This window comes from Lutjanus erythropterus, chromosome 7 (assembly GCF_056507025.1).
Source record: "Lutjanus erythropterus isolate fLutEry1 chromosome 7, fLutEry1.hap2, whole genome shotgun sequence".
Classification (NCBI taxonomy): domain Eukaryota; kingdom Metazoa; phylum Chordata; class Actinopteri; order Lutjaniformes; family Lutjanidae; genus Lutjanus; species Lutjanus erythropterus.
Window position 1 is genome coordinate 21125817 of NC_139323.1, and position 11946 is coordinate 21137762.

The following is an 11946-nucleotide window of genomic DNA, read 5'->3' on the forward strand; positions in this document are numbered from 1 at the left end:
ATTATAATGTTATAACAAGATAAATAGTATTAAAAGAAAGAAAAGTTTCTTGTTATAATGTCATAAATTTGTATATTGTAACAATGTGAGAATGTGTTATGAAGTAAAAAACATCTTGTTATAACAAACTTCTCACATTTTGACATGAAACTGATCTGTTTTCCTTTTTTGGTGTGGCAGCAATATGGTTTTGGAAAAAAACAGGAAGGCATTTTTTTCCCCAAAAAATTATTCAATTTTATATAAAGCCTGTAGTATAAAAGCAACTCTGCATCTGAAACACACTCAGCGAGCACTGACAGTCAATAAACAACATCAAGTAGATATCTTACAGATCATTTTAATGAACATCCAAAACAGCAAATTCTTAAAAATATACGCATCTCTCTATCAAATAAGGCAGTTACCTTTAATTGTGCATATCTGCTTCCTGTCAGGCAGTCAGGGAAGCACTGTTTGAATGAACCAGAGCACTTGACTAAATAGCTCTCTGTGAAGAGTGTGACAGACACTTGTGGATACACATGATGTGTACGTGAGAGACTGGAAGTACATCACAATGAAATACAGAGACTCTTTGTCCTGATTCAATAACGTTTCCCCTGCAAGCACGTTCAGCTCAGGCACACTGGCAACACATCAAGCTGGAAGACCAAAAACTCTAGAGTACAGTACACTTAATACATTTCACCACCATGTAAAAGTTAGTGAAATGTATGAATTATTGCATCTCAGCTACCGCCTGGATTGTTAAATATCAGATAAATATAAATGGAGAGCCACCATCTATCCGTCATTTTAAAATAAGCTTTCACAATATTCCAATGTACTTAAAAATATATAGCTAGACTAAGTGTTTGTATTCAGTGGTGCGACAAAAGCTTATGATATGCAGTAGGATTAATTGCATAATATTTTCTGAGTTTGGCAAAAGTTCATGTAGCTTGAACACTGTGCAGTATTTTTGTCCTCGATGCTGCAGGAAGTGCTCAAAGAAACACTGGCTGTTCTTGTCCTGTTAAGAGTCGATACGTTGAGGCTGGCATGGTCTTTAAGTGGATCTGCACACAGAAAGAAAAAAAATAAACTTTAAGAATATAATAATACAATCATGTAAAAACACACTGAGTGGAATACATATTATTGTATTTATAACTAAGTAAAATCTTATTATGCGTGTGAACATTTCATCTCCTCTCACCTCTCCGACAGCATTTGTCAGGATCTGGATGATCTTGTCGTGCGGTGTGGCGACAACACTCTGTCCATTGATCTCAATGATGCGATGGCCGACACGAATGCCTCCTCTTTCTGCGATACCGCCCCGCATAAGACTGCAGATCTGCAACAGAGAGAAGGAATGTTTATATTTAAAAACAAAGAGACATGTTGGATGCTGTTGGAAAGCATCACAAAATGCTTGTAGGTGTACCTTGACTTATCACTGCCTTCAAATAATACAGATTATCCCTTTAAGGTTAATAGTGATACACAGAAAATATAAATATTGACTTACAATGCCGTCCTCCACACTGAAGCCCAATTGAAACTTGGGATCTGGCCTCCTGATAATCGCCATGGTGACTGGTGGGCAGTGGACGATGCTGAGCTTCACATACTTTTGGCTTTTCAAGTCCTGAGATAAAATTAAAATGTGAATTAGAAAAATTTAAGTTACATAAGATTTTTTAAAAAAATGTGTTGTCATGTTGTTCCTCTCTGACAACAGCTAAATACAACTGCTTCAGTAACTGGAAATATTATTTTCTTAGCAAACTTTATTTGTTTAACTGACCAACTGTATTGGTTTGCTGTTAGTTGAGTCTTCATCCCAGTGATCTGCATTACAACCTTAAGGTCTGCAAACACTAAATTGTATCTTCTCTTTAGTCTTGTCTGTAAACATGTTTGTATGAAATCTTTCTGCGTCTGCTTTCTTAATCCTTTTAACACTGTTTTTGATGTTTATGTTTATTTATTTGTGAATGCATGATGGCAGATGTTGACTGTTGCTTAGCTGTCATTCAGATTTTCATGGTCAAAATTCATCTTATACCTACACTGATGCCATGCAATACAACAACAAGAACAACATAATTACCTACAGCCTCACAGATTACCTAAAAGTTAACTGACAGTCTCAAAGCACTAAATATTATAGACTTTACAAAAATAAAATTCAGTGCAGGGCTGTTGTGTTGATGGCATTATACAGGTGTTCAGGATATTGTGTCCTACACAGCTAAATGCTTCTGCTCTACCTAAACAGGATGAAAACTCTTAAAATATTGAAGGTCAGAGCCAAATACTGGCTATAAACAAATGGATAGATACTGATGTTGGCCCTTTAAGCCCCAGTGCATGGAAACACAGTGCCATCTAGTGCATCCTAAGGACAGTACATGTGCTTTGAAAAAGGCAAAATAACTTGAGTGTTCAAGAAGAAATTCAAGAAATTCTGTCACTCCAGCATGATAACAATAGCTTATTGTTGTTGATTTTGTTGCTATTGTTATTACCCCCCCCCCCCCCCCCCCACTTCCCTTCTTACCCGGATGATGTTCTGGCAGGTGGTGATGGGCAGACCCACCATGCTGGTGCTGTTGACGGACATGATGCGGTCACCGATGCTCAGCTCGCCACAGCGCTCAGCAGGACCTCCGTGAAGCAGGTTGGCCACCACCACTGTGGGCAGGATGGAGCCCCAGCCCGACTCCACCACCGCCAGACCCAAGATCTCTCCAGCAGCCTTGGTGATGACCACCTGAACCACACACAGCAATTACATTGTTTCCATTTGGTTATAAAACTATTTCCACACAAAGCTGTCATGTGTTTTAAGTCATGCTTGCACAATTTTGGATACGCAGGTGTCAAATTTGGCCAGGTGGCACAACAGGAGAAAACACACTGTAAAACCGTAATTTGTGCTTAAAATAAACAACAAACACATTTATATTATTATTACACACAATCAGGCTGCTTCTCTGTAGCAATGTGTGTTAATTCTCAGATCCATTGTTTGATAACAGCTTTTTTAGAGAGTTGAGCTCCTGATATACTTCAAAACAGACAAATATATGCTAATAGTAGTAGAGACAGCTGGCGTACATGTGGTTCTGCACACATCTGGTATCTGCATACATGCCCCACAAATGTGCAGTCAGCACAAGTTTTCAAAGGCCCTCGCATATACTTAATGGCCATGCACATGCAGAATGCATGATTCGACAATTTGACTTTAATCATGCTAGTCACACCCAAGGAAGGTGACTCATAAGAGCAGTAGTTCTTACTCAGCTGGTTGCTGGCATTTGTCTCTCCTGATTTATACTCATTTTTTAATTGTGTGGGTTGTCACACTTGCTTCAGTTGAGCACATATTCCTATTCTTTACTTCCTTGTGTGATTTGGAGTAGACAAAGGCAAGTTGAGAAATGTGCCTTTGTGTTTTCTGAACATTACGTACATACAGCTATTATCTACTTAAGGGGCGATGAACTCAGGAGCCAAAATATGAACAGTGACACAATAAGCAAAAGGATGTACAGTGGGGGAGAGGATTATAATGCACAAAAAGTTGCTTTGCACCTGGGTCACTACTGAAATACTTTGTGACATATACTGTAAATGTAACCTGACTACAGCAGCTGTAGTCAGACCCTTTGGGTCATTTTTAGGCCTTTATTAAAAGTGGACAGTAAAGAGGCAACAGGAAACAATGTGAAACAGAGAAGGGAAATGAGATACAACAAAGGTACAAATCAGGGACGCTGAGATTGTCAGTATGAATCCAAACCATTATGTCACTAGGACACCTTTTAAAGTCACTTGTAAAGTCATTGGGGAGGGAATGTCCTAATGATTTTAAACTTAAAAGATATATTTAGAGATGGTAGTTACATCAACACCAGAATCAGATGAGAAATGAGATTTGCTGAGATGAAATGAAAGAACATGCAGGAACATGACCCAATACTCTGACTGAATACCCTTTCTGCTTAGACGCTTACAGATGAACTTCTGATCCACATCTGGAGTAACATCTGCTCCACATAATATTTTTCAAGATGTGTTTAGTGTCTGCTAAAAATATCTGAAAAAGCTAAAACATATTGGGAAATTCTCTTCATATTTAAAGGGCCATTTTTTAGGATCGATATGACAAATGGGTACAAAAAGCTTTTTGTCTTTTTACACATTAGTTCAGATCCAAACTAACCATTTACAGACTCCAAAGTCACACAGTAACACAAATATATTAGCAGATAGAAGCAGTGGTCAATCAGCAACTCCTGCAAAGTAAAATGACTGTTTTGTCAGTGGAGCTTAGGGGTCGTAAAGACAACAATATAATGGCTGTTTCTGGTCAAACAAGACAGATTTTACTCTAAAAAGGTCTATCTTTTTTGGGATCTTTTCCATGATGTTGTCCATGATGTTGTTGCTACACCTTTTAATGGACAACTTCTGCAAACAGTGACTAAAACAGTGTATGTATGAATCACACAAAGATTACAGGACAGCTGTAGTTTGTGTTAAGACATGTAGCCACAATAACTCTGCTTACGTCTCGGATGTTCTGAGAGTCAGAGAAGTGAGCCAGGTCTCCGTTGTAGAGCTCCTGACTTTCCAGGTAGTCACTGTACTCGCCAGGACGCAGATGGCTCGCCTTGAGCCCGTTGGCCTGAAGAAACTGCTGATAGGCCACTCCGAACGCCTGACCAATTGCCTGTGCTATGATCTGAGCCTGGATGGAAAGAGACAGAAAACTGACTCAGGTTTCAAAATTGGGAGATTTCACATCTGAATAGAAAGGACCTTTGTTAATTAAACATTCTTCATACATGTTTTACCCTCCTTTTTCATTTCAACAAATTAAAGCAAATGAGTTAATGCAAAACACGTGTAAAACACTAACCTGTATGCCCAAAACGTCACATCATAAAACACCAGCAAAAAAAATAGTGCTTCAAGCCTGAAAAAAATTCCATACTTTCCTGTAAAAGGTGATCTATATTTTAGTTTTTTTTATAATCCACTCTCTCATTTGCTGCCACCCATTGTAAAACTTTTCATATAAGAAGAGGTAAGGTGGTAAAACTAGCAGCAGAAGCTGTGGCCTCATGGCCTTCAGTATCCCACAGCTAATTAGTTTCTAAAAAGAAACTCTTCCTTCTCCTATTCAGTCTTGCCAAGAGTGGGAAACTGGGACGACAGCCAGACCATTTTTACATTCAGGAGAACTCGCTGGCTTTCTGGGGGAAGGAAACCAGGCCAGGCTGAAGCTGAAACTGTTGTTCAGCTGAAAAACAGCACATTTGATCCAACATGCAACGTTGAGGGGAGCAAAAGACACTTAAATAATGTCTTGAATTGTAAGCCCACTTGAGGATTTTGCAGCTAAAGACTCAAGATGACAGGTGAATTGACATGTTGAAGTTGTGGCCATAAAAGCAGAGTAGGAAACACTTCATCAGCTTTTGGAGTCCACCAGCCGCTGGGTGAAAATACAAGAGCTAATAAGTTTTAAACATGAAATACTGTGCTGGTATAACACCCTTTAATCAACAAACTCACATCGTCAGAGGAGAAGACGTGGCAGATCATTAAGCACTTCTTCTGAGAGGATGACGATGATGAAGAGGAGGAGTTAGAAGATGGGTCACCATCCTGCCCTTTACGTTTCCTTCGCGCCATCAGGACCACGATGTCACCAATGTCAGCAATGTAAGAGATCATCTGCAGAGCGTGATCCATCATGGCTTCCTGAGTGCAAACAAGACATTAAGGTGTTGTTAATCGTGATGTTAGAAACAGGGAGAAGACAGGAAAGCCTGGTTTGCACATTACACGCTTCAAGTTTTGGCAAGTTAATCCATTACAAAAAAAACTGCCCCACCTTTATTTTCTTTTCTTGCTGTGCCTTGTACTCTACTTGCAAGCAGAGGCCACTTCCTAACTTTCACTGGTGAGGCATTCAAGGACACTTCATAATCAAAGAATGAATGATCAGCTGCCAAAAGCACAGCACTGATGAGCTATGTGGATAAAAAAAAATCTAAATCAAAAGACAATTATGAACTCTGAAAAGGATCATGTGACTTTGGGGCTTCCTTGCACTAAAAATGTTGCTGTTGAGCAGTCATTATGAGCTCATTAAAGCTGGGGTAGGCAGTTTATTTGTGGCATCATTGGGCAAAAGTTTCAAAATAGCCTTTCAGTTTATTTATTTATATTTACTTCTTCATTGTTAAATAATCTACTGTGCAATTAAATCTTGACACTGTGAATCTTTACTGCTTGTACTCTGTGCAATCCAAACCTCTGTGTCTCTGAACAATTATCCATTCATAAGGAAAAATTATTTATATTTTTTCTCTCAATATAAAAGTACACACCATGTGTGTATTTCCAACGTGTATGCAATTATCCTGCACAATTATCCAAATATATCCATGTATCTGTCCATACAGCCATATATTTTTCCATATAGCTATACAAGTGAAAGGTCTATTTAATGTATATAGTCTGTGTGTATAGTTTTTCTAATCTAAAATGAGTATTTTTTAAATATACCTGTACTTTTTGCGCTGCTGTGATGTTTGAATTTCCCCGTTGTGGGGGAAGAATCTTTTAACAGTGACAAAAAGAGATTTCTGCTCACCTCTTTATATTGTAAAGATGAAATAATACAGGCAACTTTGAATACAAGTTATAATTGAAACAAAGTCCATTTAAAACTAGTTTGGAGATGCATAAAATAAATTGAAACCTATCTGGCTCATGCTGTCAGTAATATTATTTGCAACTTACACGTTCAACTACAATGTTAAAAAAAGAAAAATCACCAAGAAGTGTTCATTTTTATATCCAAAAGTCTGGTGCAATGAGGAGCAACCAGCCATGCAAAGAGGGAGCTGACAGTAGATGACCCATTTTGACTCTCCTGACAATTCAACCACACACTGGAGGAAAATAGACCCAACTATAGCTGCAACATTACTGCACAGCTCTCATATTAAATCACCATCCAGGTCTATATTAAGAATTGTTGCTGCAAGGGCTCAGCATGAAGGTGAAAATTTAAAAGAGCAACACTGCTTTAAAAATCAAAAAACAAAGAAAAGTTCACTAATCTATGTTTTTACAACATTAATAAAAGCCCGAATCTGATTATAATTCAGGCATTTAAGTCATGCTAATGAATAGAGAGCAGGCAGAGACACTGAATCAGGACAAATAAACAACGGCAGACATCTAAGCAGCACAGGTTCCAACATATATTATGAAAAAAACTGTTATTAATTTGAATTCAAATCCATCCTACAACCTGAAATCCACTGAGATGCCACTAATATCAATCATTAGCATTTGTTGGCTCAAAGCCAGAAAAAATACACATTTGTAGCATTGGTAAATTTATTTTTTATTACTACCTTAGTAAAGTGATAGTAAAATAGGGCTGAACTATTAATGTTATTGAAATCGCAGTATGGTCTAATGCAATTTATAAACTGCAGAAAGCTTAGTATTTGTCAAAGGTGAAATGTGTGTCAAAATGTCATGGTAAATAAAATATTGTGCTGCAGAAATGTCCTACAAACTTATTTTAAAATGTTTTAGTATGTTTTTCAATGAAAATGAGAATAATGATATAATGTAATGTAAAAGTAATAATTCATATAATAATAATTATAAGCAATATCAGTCAAAATAATCAGAATTAGATATTTTTCCAAAATTGTTCAGGCCTTTAGTAACATAACTAAAAATATTAATGAAAACATTTTCTACTCAATAGCTAAACACAAGTACTGCAAAGAAATTATATTAATGCAGAGATAAATGTTGTCAAAGCCTCAAATTAAAGGAAAGGAAATAACATTCACAAGACTTTTTCTGAGCAGGTAACAAGTCATACCTGTGTGTCAGCGGTGAGCACTTTGATTCGCTGTGTGGAGATGAACAGATCCACCTCCGTCATTGGCTGAGACTCTCCCTCTGGAGCCTGAGAGGAACACAGTCACATTCTGATATCACGTGAAATCCCACCCTGATGACGACATACCACACCATCCTTGATGTTACATGCTGGTGTGTAGCCATCCACAGCCTTCCACTGTGAGCAGCTCTTATACTTGAGTTCACCTTAATGCGGTCCACAGCCTCCTGAGCCTGGGTCATCCGGGCGTTTGTAGATGGGTTCTTCTCTGATTTGAGCTGAGTGGAACCCAGGTACTTGGCACCAAATATGACTCCATCCAGCAGGTCTTCAGGGTCACACGGACCAGGCACTTCGGAGGAAAACACATGAGCATTAACACAATGACTTGGCTGCATTTCTTTGGCTTCATTACTGCCACAGAAGAAAATCCAGCTGAAAACAAAAGAAGTGTGCTGAGGTGACTCACCGTTTTTATATGAGGGCTGATCAGCACTCTGCAATGACATCAATAAGAGAAATTAATGGTCTGACAAGACTGAATTGCATATGGGCAGAAATAAAATAATTGCTAAGTAATCGATTAGTCGATCAAGAGACAAGAGACAAATTGCTAGACAAAATATATAACATATGTCTAGCAATTTTAGACATTTTAATGCAGAAATGTTACATATTGTATCTTAGACTGGCCACAAATCAAAACCAAGTGGTTTGAAACATATGAACATTATGACATGACAAAAAGTGTCTTCTGTGGAGGGTAAATTTAATAAATCATTTAATTTGGAGTTCACAGTACCTCAGCCTGCTCGCCCTCTGCAGCAGCTTCGTCTTCCTCTGGAGGCTCCTCGCCCACCTTCATCCACACAGGCTCAGGATACTCATCATCAGGCAGGGAGGCGAGGGAGTCCTCTCTGTGCCGCTGCTGTTGACCATTCCCATAATGCCCCCAGAACCTCTGAGCGTCCTCCTGACTGTAGGAGACTGACACTACAGCGTCCACCTCTCCTCGGTGGGGCAGAGGTGTAGCACTGTTGATCTCTGTGACCTGCAGCAGTCCCAGCAGGTCTCTGTGGTGGCTCTCAGAGAAGAGCAGCCCGGTGGTTTCACTGCTGTCGTCTGGGATGAAGGAGGGTGTGCACACTGGCTGCTGATGCTGGGTGAGGTGAGGTGGTGTCTGTCGGCTGGGATGAGGCTCTTCCCCCATCAGCTGGAGCTGGCTGAGGAGGCTGTGGATTTGGCTGTGGTCTTCATCACCTGACCTACTGTTAGCAACCTCCTCTTCAGTGACCCTACTCTCCACAGCATGTGAGGTTTCCTCTTTGCGGTATTCCCCAACACCCTCCAAGTCCTCATCCCTCACCCCTTCATCTTCTTCAACTGCTTCATCCTCTTCCTCCAATCCTGCCTCAGCACCCTGAACAGGCTCTGCAGTATTTTCCACAAGCCCCAGCTGGTTCATGTCGGATGGAGCCACAGTGTCACTCATGTTCAACGCTAGTAATACTTCCTCAACTGGACTAGCCTTGTCCAGGTTGTCAACAGATGGAGGGAAGCTGGGGTCATCCAGGTCGTCTGCTGAGCCCGGCTCACTGGAGGAGTCGGACCTCCAGTCTAACGGAGGAGGTTCGATCGGGTTGTAGGACTCCAGATCCTCCACCTCTGAACCTGGTGGAGCTGCCACAGTCTGTCTGCTGAGCCCGACCTCAGATGCTCCATCAAGAGGGACAGTTTCAGGACACGAGTCTGACTGATCAGCAGGGAAGATGTCCGAGTCCATTTTGAAAGACAGCCTGTCAGAAAAAAAGTGTCATTACTGTGCAGCAAGTTGATCTGAGAGGTCGTCAGGAACTGGGTTCACTAGGTTTTGACAACAGAGTGTTTGAACCTACAGCACAGTTTGGTCAGTAACCCAGATGCACGACCATGTTGGAGATACTCTGATGTACACAACAGAATGAATTACATTTTGAATATTCAATTTAAGGTGCTTTATGGATGTCGAAACCCTGTTTGAGTTCAGGACAACGTGTGGAAGCTACTGAAAACACACAGAGAAGGACTTGGTCAGAAGGAACAGGCATGGTATTTTGAGAAACAGTTGCATCATGAGAAACTAATTAAACTGGTTTGGTTGTGTTGTTGACGTTCAGTACCTCCAACATGGCCGACCTCCAGATTGATAACCTGCTGTGAAAACACTCTATATGAATGGCACTGGAGATGGAGAGTTCACCCCAAAATCAAAACTATAGATTTTTCCTCTAACCTGTAGAGCTATTTATCCATCTAGATAGTTCTGGTGTGAGTTGCAGAGTTTTGGCAATATTGACCATAGAGAATATAAAGGAACTAAATGGCACTCGACTTGTGGTGCTCAGAGTAAAAAAATAAATAAAATAAAAACCCAACAATCTAGATGGATCGATGGCACTAAAGGCAAGAGGAAAAATATAGATTTGGATTTTGGGGTGAACTGTCCCTTTAAGGCTGGCACTATCCTAACTATCACTATCTGTCTTCATTGCTCCTTGACCATCGAGATAGCAAAAGCAGCCTAAAGCTCAAAGTACAAGGACATGAACAATATGTAAAACCATCAAACAGACCCCAAAGTCATTCAGTTGCCATTACATATACATAATATTATTGTACCCTAAAATCAGCTGCCTGGAGAACAAGGGAGCTTGCCCCTGCTTAATTCATTTATCCAGTGTATGAAACGGGACACGCCAAACTTCATTTAAAAAATATGAAATGATAAAGAATTCTTAATCCGTAAATGTTGTGGTGTCTTCAAACAACACTAAAGAAACCTTTTACAAATCGGACAGGTTCTCTGGTAAATTTGGCTTATAAATGATCCACGAGGAAACGCATTATGCACAAAAAATCTCTGTTTTGGTGCCGTGTTACACCACGAACCCACTTACTTAGGTCAAATCCCAATAACCAAATATAAGAGATTATCGCTGTACTGATAAACACACTGCTTGGAACAACTTAAAGGGTCATTTCACCCCAAATTCAGAAATACGGTGTAGTGTTAACGGTTTAAACAGTCGCCCATTATTCAGAAAACGGTTGTTTACCTTTACTTTATTGTGTGCTTTGGAAATGAAAGTTATACTTTGAATAGAGCAAATATGAATAGAAACTGGTAGCAATGGAAGTCCGCAGTTCTGGCTTAATTAGCAGTTTAAAGTAGCTCAATGCTAACTTGTTAGCTAGTTAATTGTACACCGCAGCATCCCAAGAGGAGCTCATTAACATAATAAGTCATTCCCATGTTAAAAAGCTGTGTTTAAAATAGATGTAAGAGCAGCTCTCACCTGATATTTGAGGTCTTTCTCGGGTTCTTTGTGCCCAGACAGAGGAGACTCCTCTGGGTGCCACGACTGATAAGTTGACGTGGTTTGGGATTTGAGTCTTTTCCAAAACTTTGGCTTCACTTTATTCGTCATACTAACAACAGCAGCAAAGATAGATATAATAAGTTCACATAATCCAAGAGCTTTAACAAAAGCTCACGGCATTAAACAGGGTTTTCTTATCATTGTGGCTGTTGACGATCAGACAGCTTTTTTATTTATTCGCTGACTCTGGTCTTCTGCTGCGTTCACGTACTCCTGTAGATATCCAGCAATCTTCAGTGTCTTCTTCCTCTTCTGCACGTCTGTACGCATCAACTTCACCGCATTTTTTCACATCCTGATTTTCACACAGACCTCGCATTTAATCGAAACACATATACTTGTTGCATATTTTTATTTTAAATTCAACCATCCGATTTATAATCTGGTATTTGACATTTGATATCTGGTAACTGAAATAAAAATGAAAGAGGCTACAAATAAATAAACCCGTGTTGTGTACTTAAAAAACTAAATGAAATAAAATCAAAACATACAGGACATGTCAAACTTGTTAACACAAAAAGCACGAGGTCACATTGGTATGCATGTTTATCGACACTAGGATGTCTACATGAATATGAG

At 39.5% G+C, this 11946-nt stretch overlaps 1 protein-coding gene across 1 annotated transcript; it reads right to left on the reverse strand.

Annotated features, from left to right (window-relative positions):
* Positions 1 to 324: 324 nt before the first annotated feature.
* On the reverse strand, positions 325 to 11585 carry LOC146323984 (amyloid-beta A4 precursor protein-binding family A member 3). The gene is made up of 10 exons (XM_084723180.1): positions 11281 to 11585; positions 8748 to 9741; positions 8152 to 8442; positions 7925 to 8011; positions 5581 to 5769; positions 4571 to 4750; positions 2552 to 2764; positions 1517 to 1636; positions 1202 to 1342; positions 325 to 1061 (listed from the first exon to the last, which is right to left on the reverse strand). The coding sequence occupies exons 2-10, from the start codon at positions 9726 to 9728 to the stop codon at positions 990 to 992; spliced, it is 2274 nt and encodes a 757-aa protein (XP_084579306.1). The 5' UTR covers positions 9729 to 9741; positions 11281 to 11585; the 3' UTR covers positions 325 to 989.
* Positions 11586 to 11946: the final 361 nt, after the last annotated feature.